Here is a 14,821-nt window from a genome sequence, read left to right on the forward strand (position 1 = left end):
ACACAGTTCTTAATACATCATATTTCACAGTTTGATTCAAGCGGGTTATGAACTCCCAACTTTACCCCGTATACAGATTGCTGTATCACATCAGTTACCCTTCCATTGATTGACATATTGCCTTTCTAGTGTCTGATGTATTCTGCTGTCTGTCCTATTCTCTACTATCCCCCCTCCCCTCCCCTCCCCTCCCCTTTTCTCTCTCTACCCCTTCTACTGTAAATCATTTCTTCCACTTGTATTATCTTGTCTTACCCCTCCTTTCCTCTTATATATCATTTTGTATAACCCTGAGGATCGCCTTCCATTTCCATGCGATTTCCCTTCTCACTCCCTTTCCCTCCCACCTCTCATCCCTGTTTAATGTAAATCTTCTTCTCAAGCTCTTCGTCCCTACCCTGTCCTTGTTTACTCCCCTTATATCAAAGGGGTCATTTGGTATTTGTTTTTTAAAGATTGACTAGCTTCACTTAGCATAATCTGCTCTAATGCCATCCATTTCCCTCCAAATTCTATGATTTTGTCATTTTTTAATGCAGAGTAATACTCCATTGTGTATAAATGCCACATTTTTTTTATCCATTCATCTATTGAAGGGCATCTAGGCTGATTCCACCATCTTGCTATCGTGAATTGTGCTGCTATGAACATCGATGTAGCAGTGTCCCTGTAGCATGCTCTTATTAGGTCTTTAGGGAATAGACCGAGAAGGGGAATAGCTGGGTCAAATAGGACAGAGCCTTTTAAGCAAAGAAAGGACCTAGGGAGGAAGAGAGAATTCTGGCGGGAGAACAAAGAAGAACCCCAGAGGAACATGATTCCAAAAGCCCATGGATGGGGTTTCCCAATGGAAAGAGCGAGCATGTCGGGTCCAGAGGAGGAGAGGTGGGCTCGGGAGCACCATCAGAAGGACAGATGATAGATGTAAATTTGTTGGTCTTTCCCTTTGTACGGTAGTGTGAGGTACAGAGCGAATTGAAGTGATTTCATTTTGTACTAGTTTATAGCTTGCACAAATTAAGAGTCACTGTTAAATTTGACTCTAACATGTCCCCAAACATACTTCTGATTACTAAAATTCACTGTTCAACATGGTGTGATAGTGGTCAGACACTGTATTCCACTGTCAGCAAACAGACCAAAGAATCCCTCTTAATAGAATGAGTGCATTAAAAGCTATATTTCTGTTGATGCAAAAAGTTTCTAAAAGTAATTTAATTGCATTGACTCCTACCCTATGACTGTGGTATGACACGAGTCTTTGTGTTCTCATGTGTGTGTGAGCTTAGTACAATGGAATGAGGAGGCTGGGGTCAGATAAATCCAGTTTCACAACCTAACTGGGCCATTTTCCAGGCCATGAGTGTAGAACAGTTCCTCTAAGCTTAACTTTTTCCATCCATAGCTCACATAGGTTTATTTTGAAGGAGAGTGATAAGACAGTTTGTTAAAAACTAAACTATAATGGGCATTTAATAATTGTTGATTCTCTTCCCTCACAACCCTGTGTAGATATGAGAATCTATAGGAGGAGGGTGCATTTACATGCACAACTTGATCTGTACCAGTTTGATCTGTACCGATTCATTTGAATGCACAAATTTTGTCATGGAAAGTGCGCACATACCTCCCATTAAGGCTGTTCTATCCTGTGTCAGTTCAGGTGAGCAGCAATTTAGTATGGATAAAAATGCACCTGGGGAATTTATCACAATGTAGATTCCCAGGCCCTGATTCTGATTTAGTGGATTGGGATCGGGGCCTGGAAATCTGCATTTTGAATGAGTATTGCCCTGACTGTTGATGAAGACGCACAGATTGCACTTTGTTAAAATGCAGAGCAGAAGGGAGGGTCAACCTGAGACTTGGCATGCTGATTTCAAATTCTGTTTCCATTAGATGTCTGTGCTCAAAAGCTTTCAATTTGTATCATTCGTGTGTGTGGATTTTACTTATAATCATATATCATCTATTGGATTCCAGATAGTCAATGACTGGTGGTGTGATTGTACCTTCCCATAGCTGTCTTTAGCATAACCACAGCAGAGCAGGGTGACATAGCCCTCAAACCAGTTTCTTTTGCTGTGGAGTGAATGATGACACCTGTCCCTATGCCCGGAGTTTGCAAAACCAGTATAACTTTAGTTGTTAGCAACAGTATATTCACTGTCATGCAGTTGAAATACATTGATACATTTATCTGTCTGACTCTCTGACTTCTGATGGATAAACATGCTGTTATATTATTTCTCTCATCCTCTGTATCTTAAGAGTCATAGAATTTTTAGGCTAAAGTTCAAGTTTTTCATCTATCCCAACCTCATTAGATGAAAAATAATTTATCCTTTTTTTTTTATTCTGCCCCATGCTAGCTCTCTGCTTGTTCACAACAAAGAATGCAGACATATATGTGTTTGGTGTGTAAGCTGTGTATGGAGAATATAAAACATTTGGTTTGTGCATCTTGAATTATGTTTTATGTTATCCACATATGCTTTCCAAATCTAATGGCTATTAGATTTAATATGTCTATTAAAATTATATTGAGGGGCTGGAGTTGTGGCTCAGTGTTGGAGCACTTGCTTTGCACATGTGAGGTGCTGGGTTCGATCCTCAGCACCACATAAAAATAAACAAACAAAATAAAGGTGTTGTGTCCATCTACAACTAAAAAAAAAAAACTATATTGCAGGGTTGGGGTTGTGGCTCAGAGGTAGAGCAATCGCCTAGCATGGGTGAGGCACTTATTTGATTTTCAGCACCACATAAAAATAAGATATTGTGTCTACCTATAACTAAAAAATAAATAAATAAAACCCAAACTAAATTGAGTCATTTCTGCATGTAGGCATCTCGCTGATGGTTCACTTCTTTTGGAGGAGAGTGCTGATGGCCTAGAAACTTTCCTAGAAATGGGGTTTCCCTGTTTATGCACACAGCCCCTGAAGAAGAGAGTGGATTGGGCATTTCTGATGTGCATCACCTCAGCCACCTTATTAGAACCTCAGGCCACCTGGTCACAAGGGAATGCTCAACAGTGCAGCTGCCATGGTTGCAGAGTTGAGTTTCACGGCCTGTTCTGTGGGACTCCAGAGGCCAGCCTCTTCTGTCTAGGCCCCAGGCTGGCCCCTGGCTATATAGTGAGGGTATGAAATAACTGTGTTCCTGATTTTAGGCCAGAGATTTAGAGACCCTCATCCCTGTTATTATCTTAACCTCAGAATTCTTGACAAGAAAGTGGAGCAGAGATAAGTACAATAAGTTGAATTTGTTCAAAAATATTTGCTACATATCAAACCAGATATCAAATCAGGGTCCCCCTTCGTGAGGCTTCCCTCTCTTACTAACCTGTTCTTATTTACTATCAATGTGCTGTTTCTAGCTTTTATTTTAGAGTAAAAACACCAATGGATTTCTGCACTGATAAGATCAATCATTTGGTGTCTTGGATAATTGTCATGATTGCTGTGCTGGGCTAAATATTCCCGGAGTCACTGTGCCAGTTGAAAGTTTAAAACAGCTCCTAGGGCACTCGTCCAGAGGTGCTCAGTAAATACTTGTTGGTTACACACTGAGGTCTGATGATCTCTACAGAGCATTGAAGAAGAGCTCAGAGCCCCCATAGAGGTGGATTTATGGAGAGATTAAAAGCCTGGGGCTCTTTCCTAGCAACCAATCCAATGTGCAACATTGAGAAAGAGAGTGATGATTTCGCTGGTTTGGTTTCCTCACCTGTAACCAGAGAAGATTCAGCTGAATAGTGGCTTAGTTTTCTTCTTGCTCTAAGGTGCAGTAATTCCATTTCCTCTCCAGAAGAAAAGCAGAGGTACTGGAATAAGCATATGGAAACGGGGACAGTGGTTCTGCCTAAGACCTTCCAGAGGTCCCAATTTCATGACTCTCTCCAACTGTCTTCATAGATATATAAATAATAGCTAGGCAGAGCCGTAGCCTACCCTATATACATGTCCACTTGGAGGAAATGAAGATTTTTATAGAAAGATTGGGACTGGCTGGGAGTCAATCAAAAGATGACACAGGGAAGGGGGAAATACATTTTTTAAAAATTTTTTTAGTACTAGGGACTGAACCTAGGGCCTTGCGTGTGCTATATAAGTGCTGTATCACTGAGTTACACCCCCAGCCATTTTAAAAAAGAATAGGTTTGTTGTTGTTTTTTTAGTTTTTTGGTTTTTTTTTTTTTTTTTTTGAGAGAGGGTCTTGCTGAGTTACTGAGACTGACCTTGAACTTATGATCCCACTGTCTGTCTCCTGAGTAACTGGGATTACAGGAGTGTGCCAACATGCCTGGCACAGTGTTCAAATTTTATGGCTAAAAAGAACCTCAGAAATAAATAAGCCCAACCTCTTCACATTCCAGATAAGGAAACAAGAGTCCAGTGAAGTCATAGGACTTGCTTAAGTTCACACAATTGATGAAAGTGTCCCATGCCCACTCTGCCATGCAGGCAGGAGATGGCAACCAGGAGCAAAATCTGACAGGATTGGCGCTATTTTGTGGAGAAAGCTGTCATATCTGCTGGGCTTCCATTAGGGCAACAACAGGACACAGAATTTCTAGCTAAAGCTCTTAGATTCTTGCCAGTTAAGGTAGTTTTTTTTTTTTTAATGTTTTTCTAAATTGGGAGAGGCAGAGAAGTCTGTTTTCCATATTTTAAGGCATTTTTCCATGGACTGGGGATGTAGCTCAGTGGTAGAGCAGTTGACCAGCATGAGCACAGCCCCGAGTTTGAGCCCCAGCAGTGCCAAAAAAATTAAAATAACATAAAAAAATTCCTCTCTTATGTTATGAAAATTACCATGCGGTGCTACAATAACTTCATTTGGAGAGAAACTAAACATTTTCACAAGGATTGTGAAGAGGAGGACCCAGCACACACACACCTTGCCACTTTGCTGGCCATAACTCAAGCAGAGCGTGCATCCTAGGGTGCATTTCCATGAGCGATGCAGTGGCCATTTTAAACCATGGAAGGGCATCCTGGGATTATCTCAGCAGCCCACGAAGGCAGGCTTTGTACAAGGTGAGACTGACTTTGTTCAGCTGTCACTTCCTGCTTTGTGAGTTAGATACTGTTTCTGGGCCCTGTTTTTTTGTTTTGTTTTGTTTTTTCCTGTCCATGCGTTAGAACAAGTTGTGTTTGTAGAGTTGATTGCAGTTAGATGATAAGCCCACCAGTTCAGCAAAAGCAGAGCTGAATTCATTATCTTGTCAGGCAAGGCAGGCCTGTATCAGAATCGGTCTCCCCAAACGTATATATATTTTTGTGTGAGTGAGAAGATATCTGGTTAGTTCTCATAGAATGGCAATTGCCTCCTAGATACATGTGAAGATTTTCTTTTTTAAAGAGCAGGTGTGGTGTTCTGGTCTGTTCCTGCGTAAGTGCGTTGGTTCTGGTGTGAACTCAGCGAGCAGGGTGGCTGGGCTGTGTCTGTGGTGCTTTTTGGTGGAAGGGGTTTTAATGTCACCATCACACCCATCCCTGAGCACCCTTGCTGAGCCACCCCTCCTGTGGTATGTTTAGCCCTTTTGTTAGGTCAGTGTGAATTCCACCTTTGTTTTAATGGGAAGGGGACAAGAGGACTACCTTGAGAAAGCAGAGTCACCAAGATAGACTGTGAAAGTGACTGTGTGGCACAGAATGAAGCCCTCAATGGGGTTTACTGGGACATTAAGCAACCTAGCAGACTCCGAGTGCTGTGGTGCTCATTAGGGTGTAAAACTCGAAAACCCTGACCTTTAAAAATTTTTCCTGTCAAGGTCTAGCAATCCTGGAGTGTCACTAGCCCCGCCACACTCTAAGCTAACTTTCTGCACAGAGCACCGTCAACGACCTGGGACAGACATTTTTTCCTAAATGGAAATATGCTGCTTATTGAATTTCTTACCCTGTTTGTTGTGCATTTAACTTCTCAATATTTGTTTTTATTTTTGGCATTTTCAAGAAACCAATTAAAAGCCTTTTTTGTCACATTTGAATGATCTGTTTTTAAGACTCTGTGTGTATAATGAGTTGCTGATGATTTTTTTGTTTTTTTTTTTTTTTGCTTCTCTATTTTAAGAAATAATTGTTGAGGTCCTTTTTTTTCCCCCTTTTATGAAATTCAAATAGAAATCTCACCTCCAATCGTAGCAATCACCTTACTTTAAAAATGACCTGTTTTCCCCATGAGGTTCCCTTGCTCCCCATGAGGAAGATAAAAGTTCTGGCGATTAGTCATAGTGGTATTCAACAAACAAATTACTTTGGAGGCCTGATTCATGTTAGTGGTCGAAAAGAACGGCTCTGGGCATGTCGATCATGGTGGGTGCGCAAGGTAAGTGCCCATCTTCCCAGCAGGTCCCTGGAAGCCCTATGCGTCCTGTGGAAGGTTCCTTACTGGGTGGCCATTTTCTGTGTGCTGGGTCCCCGTGGGGAGCTCCTCCCCCTGCAGCCCGTGAGCATTTGTTCTCTAAAATGAAAGCAGAAACAGAAACTCACTGTCCCACGGCACAGCCTGCTCTTCAGTTTTTTTTTTTTTTTTTAGATGAGTATATTTAAAGCATAATATTTCTAAACAGCATATTGTGGGTTTTTATCTTGCAGTGGGTTTTGGGGTTTGTTTTAGGTGTTTTACTTTTTTTTTTTTTTTTTTTAATGCAGACAGCTTCTGTATTGTCATCATTCATCCTGCTCCCAGATGAGTCCACTCTAGTTCAGGTGGGCAGGGGAGCTCTGTACATAACTGCCTCCTGCCGGAAGTCTGCGTTCTGTTTTAACTCAATTATTTCCTGGTGAACTTGTGCAAAAGCTACCTGGAACTTAGTTTTTTAATATTCTTCTTCTGCCCTACAGCTGTTTGCCCCAGTCCACCTCTTCTATCTAAACCATCGTGCATCCATTTGTAAGACTGGCTGGTTTTTGTAGCCTTTTCATGATAGGAAAGCCTTACTGCCACTCCCTGGACCTCAGACCTGTCCATGGGCTTTCTTGGCACCTTTGCCCATCAGCTGCCACTCCTGAACCCTAGGAGGCAGTAGTTTCACCTCTGAGGGCTGAGCTGCCATGCCAGGTCTCCCTCCAGAGATGGCAGTATTACCAGTGGTGGCTTCAGACTAGAAATATGGAGGAGGAATTGTGAGAAATGAGACTGCATTCCCCGTGCACTCAGGGAAGGTGTGGACACAGATTTAAATAAACATCCCAGGGCCCTGGCCCATACAAACAGTCTGTTGGTATTTTGTGTCTGAAGCCAGGAAGGAAGCAACTGCTAATGTGAGGCTGTTGATGGTAGACGGGAGGCAAGGGCAGAGCATAGGAAAGGCACCAGCAGCCTTCCTACAGGGAGTCCCTGCACCACCAAAGTTAAGACTGACCGGTAGACGGGGGCTCCGCTCTGTGTCCCTCTGAGGTCTCTAGAGCAGAAAGTGTACTTCCTGGGGTTGACCACCATTAGTCCCCAGGGCAGTTCTGAGAATTTCTTGAGGGTGCTTGTGTCTTGATGGCTATGCATTATTTTGTTGACCTGGTTGTTTCGAAGCCCCAATAGCCGGGTAGTCCAGGTTCCATTCCTCTGATCTTTGTTGGGTCCTCACGTTTGCATGACACTGTGGTGGAGCATGATGTCCTCTCAGAACATTCCAACCCAATAAGGAGCTACTGAATAAAGCAGTACATAGCTCCACAATGATTGCTTCCCCATTATACATCACCTGCTAATGATGAATACGGGGCTCATTTTTAAAGCAGGGGAGGCTGTGTGATGGTTTCATGAATTGCCAACTAGGAGCTGACTATCACCTTCTTGAAGGATGACTGGAGCAAAGGGAAGAATTCGCTTTCTGCACTGTACCCCCTAGGAGTCATGTCTTGAGAAATTTTCCCTATGAGAATGAACAAACCGAAGAGACCCTGAGGGAAAAGTATGTCACCCAAATGTATTCCATGAGAAGGCTTCTCACCACCTGTCCTTCATTGATTTGGAGCACTTGAGTAGTTTTGAGAGCTTGAATCATTAACTTGAAAAAATGAATCACTGAACAGGGATTGAAACTTATAGGCAGAACAAACTCTAAAAGTGATTTATGATTGCCTTTTATGGATTAGAGTCTAAAACTCATATATACAGGTGCAAGAAGGTAATATGAGTGTTAAATGTGTGCTAAGGTATAAGGAGATAGAAAATGGCTAGATTGTGGAAATCTGGGGGACATTCAAATTTTCTAAGAGACCAAGGAACCTAACAAGACTGCATGCAGCTTGGGCCACTTCACCATCTGACTATCCCACCAGGCAGGAGTCCACGGTGGTGACCTGCACAGTCTTCTACAGAACATCGGTCTGGAGGCTCTCCAAGCAAGCCCAAGACCAAACCCAAGCCCAAGGAAAAGTAATGGCAGTAGAACCTTCTCCATGTCATAGCACATAAATCAACTACTTCAGATACAAACTACATCTATCTGACATGGACAGAGTGATTATGTCAATCAGGTCAGCCCCTGAACACAGCTTATGTGTCTGAGGACTTCTGGAGAGGCATCAGACACAGTAGCCTCCATTGGGCTGTTCAGTGCTTGGTGCACTGGTCCCAGGACGAAACAGGAAGAACCCATCAAAAGAATCTCCGCCTTTTCTGAGCATGTCACTCCTGAGGCAGCAGAATGGAACCCAGCCTGCTGAGGCCAACCTGGATGGCATCAGGAGATGAGTGACAGCAGAGGATAGCAGGCATGTCCTGATGGAGCTGCTCTGTGGTATTAACCTACCCCGTCTAAGGATGTTTTTTGAAATATCAAATAGTTAGCAACTTCCTAAGTTTGAGAATTGTCCTATCCCTGCCCATTGACACTTACTTGACCTTCTACACACCTAGGAATCTACAGTGCTTTCCCTTTATCCTAACTATCTTTTAACCACTTCTACTGCATTCTTGGGACTAAGTTATTAAAAAAAAGTCTGTGTGGCTCCTAGCCCAGGGCCTAGCATGTAGAAAGTGCTCAGTAAATGTTAGCTTTTGCTATCAAAGACATCTCCATTGCCACTGTTATCATTTCACCAGAGGCAAGGAAACTTGGCTCCCTTAAACTGGGTTTAAGCCACTTGGTTAGCTGGGCCTCAAAATCTCTACCTGATACAGGTGAAGATGGACCACACACACACAGATCCTTTCTAGAATCTGTCCAATTCACCCACTTTTATTATAGGAGTTGGGCTTCTCTTGGAACTCTGGCAGTAAACAAAGATAAGGTTCTGCTTTACAGGTGAGGTTGTGGAGTTTATGTCATGTGGAGTGGCCGGAAAGGGGGCCAGGATGTTGAGTCATTCTAGGAGTCTGTTCCAGGACTAGGTGACCAGCGAAAAGCCATCAGCCTGCAGTGTGGTCCTTGGACTGGAGGCAAGGCTTAACTTGGGAGCCCAACATAAGTGCTGAGCCGCTGTCCTGGAAGCTGCACCTGAGATCCCCTTACACACATCAGTGTATGTAGAATGCTGCTGTAGGCACCGTGGAGAAGCACAGTCCGGCCTCTGCAGACATTGGCCTAAATGAAAGTGCCAGCTTGCCCGCTAGAACGTGTTTGGGGACTGGTTTAAGGGATGTTTGGCTGGGAGTTGCGTCTTTGAATTGTGCCACAGAAATGTAAGATAGGGTTACATTGACCTGAAGACTGTTGCAACAGGATTTCCAAGAAGGGAAATTCCTATCTTAAAGGACAGAAAACCTCTATGTGTCAAGGCATTGTCACACACATAGTTATAATGTAGGAATTTAGTGGTGCAACAGGTATTGGTGTGAAAATGTGGGTGATTCACTCTCAGTGCAGATGTATGGCACCCCAGTAGGTGACGAGGTATAGTGAAACTTCTTCAGTATTAGTGACCAACAGTAGTGCCTGCTTCTCAGGTATTTTTTTTTTTTTCCTTCTTGGTACTAGAGATTGAATTCAGGGCTGTTTTACCACTGTGCTAACCCCAGCCCCCAGGCCTTTTTTTTTTTTTTTTTTTAAGACAGACAGGGTCCTGCTACGTTGCCCAGGCTGGCATTGAACTTGCAATCCTCTTGCCTCAGCCTCCTGAGTCACTGGAATTACAGGTGTGTACCAACACACCTGGCCAGCCTAAGAAAACATTTGGAAGGGCAGAAATAATCCATTCCACCAAGGTGACTTCTTGTCTGGACTGAACAATACTGGTGGCAAGGGGGAAAGGGCTGTGATGTCTTAGGAAATTCTGGATTCATTTCAAATTAATCCAGTTTAGAAAAATGAACTAAAAGTCCTTTCCGCCATTAAATGTTCTTGCCCACATCTTATAGATAACAAAGTCTGTCTAGTTTTTTTGTTAATTGATGATTTTTTTTTCCATTTCACATTCCACTTTCAGATGGTCATTTCCCTGGACTCTTAGTGACCTGGGGCCCCTTGGACAGAGCAAGGCTTGGGAGGAAGTACAGCATGTGTCTGGGCAATCTCTGAAGTGATTCTGTCTTCCTCTTTTCCTTCTCCTTTTCTTGCCCCTGTCAGAGAATTTAGCTTGGAGTTCTGGATCCACACCCCCCTCTCCATTCATCCAATGAGTTATTGCCATGATACTTGTAGTGGGATGGTTGGCAGATGCCAAAAGATATGTCCTAGAACTTAGAACTTGTGAATATGACATTATTTGGGGAAAAAAAGATAGGTCTTTGCAAATGTAATTAAGAATCTTGAGATGAGATCATCCTGGATTATTAGCAGGCAAACCCTAAATCCAATGACAAGCATCCTTAGGACAGACACAGAGGAGAGACCCATACAGAGGAGGTAGCCATGTGAAGACAAAGGCAGAGATTGGAGTGACACTGCTACAAGCCAAGGAAAGATGAACCATCAGAAGCTGGAAGAATCAAGGAAGGATCCCCCCACTCCCACCTTCAGAGAAAGCACAGCCCTGCTGACACCTTGAATTGGGACTTCTGGCCTCTGGTGTGATGACACAATAAATTACTGTTGTTTTAAGTCACCACGTTTGTGGTAATTTGTTACAGCACTCACAGGAAAAGAGCACCATGTCTAAGCCTTGCCTCGATCCACAAGCACCTGAAAGCTTATGAAGACTCAGATTCTGGGGCCTTACCCCTGTGTGCCGATTCAGGCAGTCTAGAGAGGCATCAAGAAATGAAAGTCATAATAATTCCATGATGCTGGTATGTCCACCCCCATCCCTTGAAGCTCCATCTTTGACCCCATTTCTCTGCATGTTGTTCACTTTCCCTGGGCAAGACCCACGCTTGAGTGTGCAACCGCCGCCTCTGGTCAGTGCATTGTACAGCTTCCTTTCAGCCCTGTGCTCCACTTCGGGGAGCACAGACTTCTTTACCCTCCTCCCAAACCAGCTCTTTGATTTGGGTTCCCTCCCTGTTCATGTTGTATCTTGGCCACAGAACTGGCAAGTCAGTGCCCGTCGTCCCTCACTCCCCTTCAGTTTCTAGTTTATTAACTAGAATGGCTTTCAAATCATCATCTTCTCTTCCTACCTGTCGTTCTTGCCTTCCTAAAAGAACCCTCACAGACATCCTTCTCACCAAACTGTTCCCAGAATGACCCGTCTGCAACTTTGTTGCAAGATATTTTTGTCCCACAAAGATTTTTCAGGTCTTTCAAGCATCTTATAGTTGTCCATGTTATGCATCAGAGTCACCTGGAGGTTTAAAAAAATCTCAATACCCAGATCCCACCTAAGAGCAAGTAAATCAGCAGCTTGAGCTGGGGCCTTCAGCACCAGTGCCTTCTCAAGTTCCCATAGGTGATTCCAGATGCGGCCAGGGGCTGAGCACCGTGGAGCCCGGGGTAGAGTCCAGTTGCCTGAGGTTGAAACTTCCTGATCAGGGCCCTGCTGATCTCCCTCCTCATCTCCAGGCAGCTCCTGCACCCACCCTGAGTAGCAGCTATCTCCCACCCTTGGCCTTCCTTGGGTTTTCCATTCCCTTTCAGGTTTCCTTTACTTAGAGTTGACCTCTGCCTAGAACAGATGCCCTTTCCCTCCTGGATTCCAAGGACATGCTCCCTTTCCCCAAATTTTCTTACCCCAATTGGGTTTTAGACTGCCCCCTCCACAGCCCTAGAGGTAGCACTACGATCTTCCTAGAGGAGCGGTCTGCATGGCTGCCTTCTCCATTGGACTGGGGGCTCCAGAAGGTGGCGGAAATGGGGAGGAAGGAGTTGGCTTCTCTGATTCTGCCAACAATGCAATCTGGCTTTAATGAACATATTGAGGGGCTGGGGATGTGGCTCAAGCGGTAGCGCGCTCGCCTAGCATGCGTGCGGCCCGGGTTCGATCCTCAGCAGCACCACATACCAACAAAGATGTTGTGTCCGCCAAGAACTAAGAAAAAATAAATAAATGTTAAAATTCTCAAAAAAAAAAAAAAAAAAATGAACATATTGAAAATGTATTACTGGTAGTCATATGTGATCCCATTATCCCATTAATTGAACAGTTACTGGCTGAGGTCTCTGTGGTCATTGCTTGGTTTATCACAGTAAACCTCTTGGCTATTATTCCCATTTTACAGGATAAATTAAACAAAATGCTCTGTGATCAGATAATGCAAGGCGACAGGAACACCAGGCAGAATGCATAAGCCATCATTTGGTCAGCAATATGGTAATAAAACATGTGCTGACCGGAAAAATCTGCTTTATTATAAATATAGGTAGTTCTTTCAGTGGCCAATACACATTTCACTCAGAATTTGGCATAAAACAAGCACAGACATTAAATATGCCAGTCAACAGATGAGACGGTAGTTTATATTTATTAACCTTGAGATGACACAAACATAGTCTTTCTTTTAAGAATGTTAATGAAGGGCTGGGGTTGTAGCTCAGTGGTGGAGAGCTCACCTAGCATGCTTGAGGTGTTGAGTTCGATCCTCAGTATCACATAAATGCAAAATAAAGATATTATGTCCACTTAAAACTAAAATAAATAAATATTTACTTAAGAATGTTAATGATTGATTAGAAGCCCAAAGTCACAAGATCAGGATAACAAAACTCAGCTTTGCCAGTTGCTGGCTATATGGTCCTGGGACTTCAGCTTAATTTTTTCTGAGACTCAATGTCTCGTCTTTGGAATGGAAATATAATCTCATAGCCCTTAAGTGTGTCGTGATAAGGAGACTGAGAAGGAGAGTGAGGTGGTGCTGCGAGTAAAGGTAATTTGTCAGGGGTACAGAACTAAACAAGAATAAGGCCGAGTGCTCTTGTCTTTGTTCTGTGTCTGGGTCCAGAAAGTTGGCCTTTGGGAGGAGCCAGGATGGGAAGGTGGTGTTCTGCTGGGTAAGCGGATGTGGGCCTGAAACAAAGGCAGGCTGTCTGAATTCCATGGCAGGGTGGGGCACAGGGATGCTGGAACGTGACCCGAGAAAAACAAATGGGCCCAGCTACTTAGGAGGAAGAGGGAAGGGAACAGAATGGTTAGAAAAGTTAATCTAACTGTGTTTATTGAAACAACTGAGCAGAGACAGTGTAACTGTTTGGGGTTTTGTATTGAGTCACCTGCAAATGCTCAGAGACCAGAGGCTATGGATCAGCACCAGGAAGCTTGGCTTCTTGTTCTTTTGCTCTTAGGTTGTTCCCAGCAGCTCTGAAGCTTTCTGGTCTGACCTCAAAGTCACTTACCTGTGGTCTCAGCGTCTCCACTCTAAATGTATCTAAACATATTGGTGTGTTACCACGGCCAGAGCTGCACCTCCCGGTCATGTTCTGACACGGTTCCTTGTGTTCAGTCTTCTTTAAGGAAGACGCCAAGACTTTATCTCTCTTATTCTAACATATTAAAGAGTATTTCCTAAGTAGGCATCAGTACAGAAGTACTGATCTTGAAGCATGATTCGACTGGGCGAGAAGGACACATTCAGCTACAGTCCTGCCGTTTGGTCACTCACACCACTGTCCTAATCTGGAGCAGGGATCAGTGCTTGAGTCCCCCCCAGGAGACCTTTGTACCAATGCATCCCCAGTAAACAGCCCCTGTAGGCTGCACAGCTCCTGGAAGTCCTGGCTCTTAAGCAATCAGTAGATGTATTTTATGACAGAACTGACATTCTGAAACATTTCAGCAGGTGGGGAAAGAATGGACCCAATGAACACAGTTAAATCTAATGAGAATAAATAAGTGGACTTTCGAGTTTCGCTTAAAAAATTCAGTCCTGGAAGTCTGGAAACCAAAAACGGGAGGCAGAAAACAAGGAAGGGAGTGAGAAGACCATGCTCTCCACCCCTGCAAAAAGTTTGTATATTAAAAATAAAATGAATAATGGAGCACCTACTATCCACTGTGCATTTACCAAATGCTCATCTGCCCTCATTTAATCCTCCCAACGATTAGCTTCCTTTTATAGAGGAGACTGAGGCTTAGTGAGGTCAGGTGCTTCTCAAGGTCACATTCAGTAAGTGGGGGCCCAGCATCTGCCATTGGGGGAGCATGGTTGGTAAGGCTCAGAGAAGTCTGGATGCCTATTTGGGTTACCTCATGTGATCTTCAGCTTCTCTGTAAAATTTGCAGGGGAATAGCTGAAGGAGTTAGAACCCAGGAAAAGGACATGTGAACCCTCCAAGGGCAGTGGATAGCAGAGGGCCCTCAATCACTCCTTGGTAAAGACCTGAAAGGAGGACAGTCCCACTCTGGGGGGGTGGTCCCATCCCTGATCTTAACAGTCTCTGAAATCCACATGTGGCATATTCTGAATGATTTGCATGTTCACTCCGCCATAGCCCAAGCACTCTTTGCTGCTTGTTATCTAAAACGCCCCAAGGTTGGTCCATATTAAAGCAGTG

General features: G+C 43.8%; 1 protein-coding gene and 1 non-coding gene across 3 annotated transcripts in view; both read left to right on the forward strand.

Moving 5' to 3' along the window:
- The window catches only part of LOC101973728 (uncharacterized), a 152,733-nt gene that overhangs the window by 83,072 nt on the left and 54,840 nt on the right, over positions 1-14,821 (forward strand). The window lies entirely within an intron of this gene.
- Zbtb38 (zinc finger and BTB domain containing 38) overlaps positions 6,161-14,821 on the forward strand; it is a 33,143-nt gene continuing 24,482 nt past the window's right edge. The window contains exon 1 of the mRNA XM_078043417.1: positions 6,161-6,339. Coding sequence (XP_077899543.1) covers positions 6,175-6,339 — 165 coding nt within the window. The 5' untranslated portion in view covers positions 6,161-6,174. The remainder of the gene's footprint in view (positions 6,340-14,821) is intronic.

Source organism: Ictidomys tridecemlineatus, chromosome 3 (assembly GCF_052094955.1).
Source record: "Ictidomys tridecemlineatus isolate mIctTri1 chromosome 3, mIctTri1.hap1, whole genome shotgun sequence".
Taxonomy (NCBI): Eukaryota; Metazoa; Chordata; class Mammalia; order Rodentia; family Sciuridae; genus Ictidomys; species Ictidomys tridecemlineatus.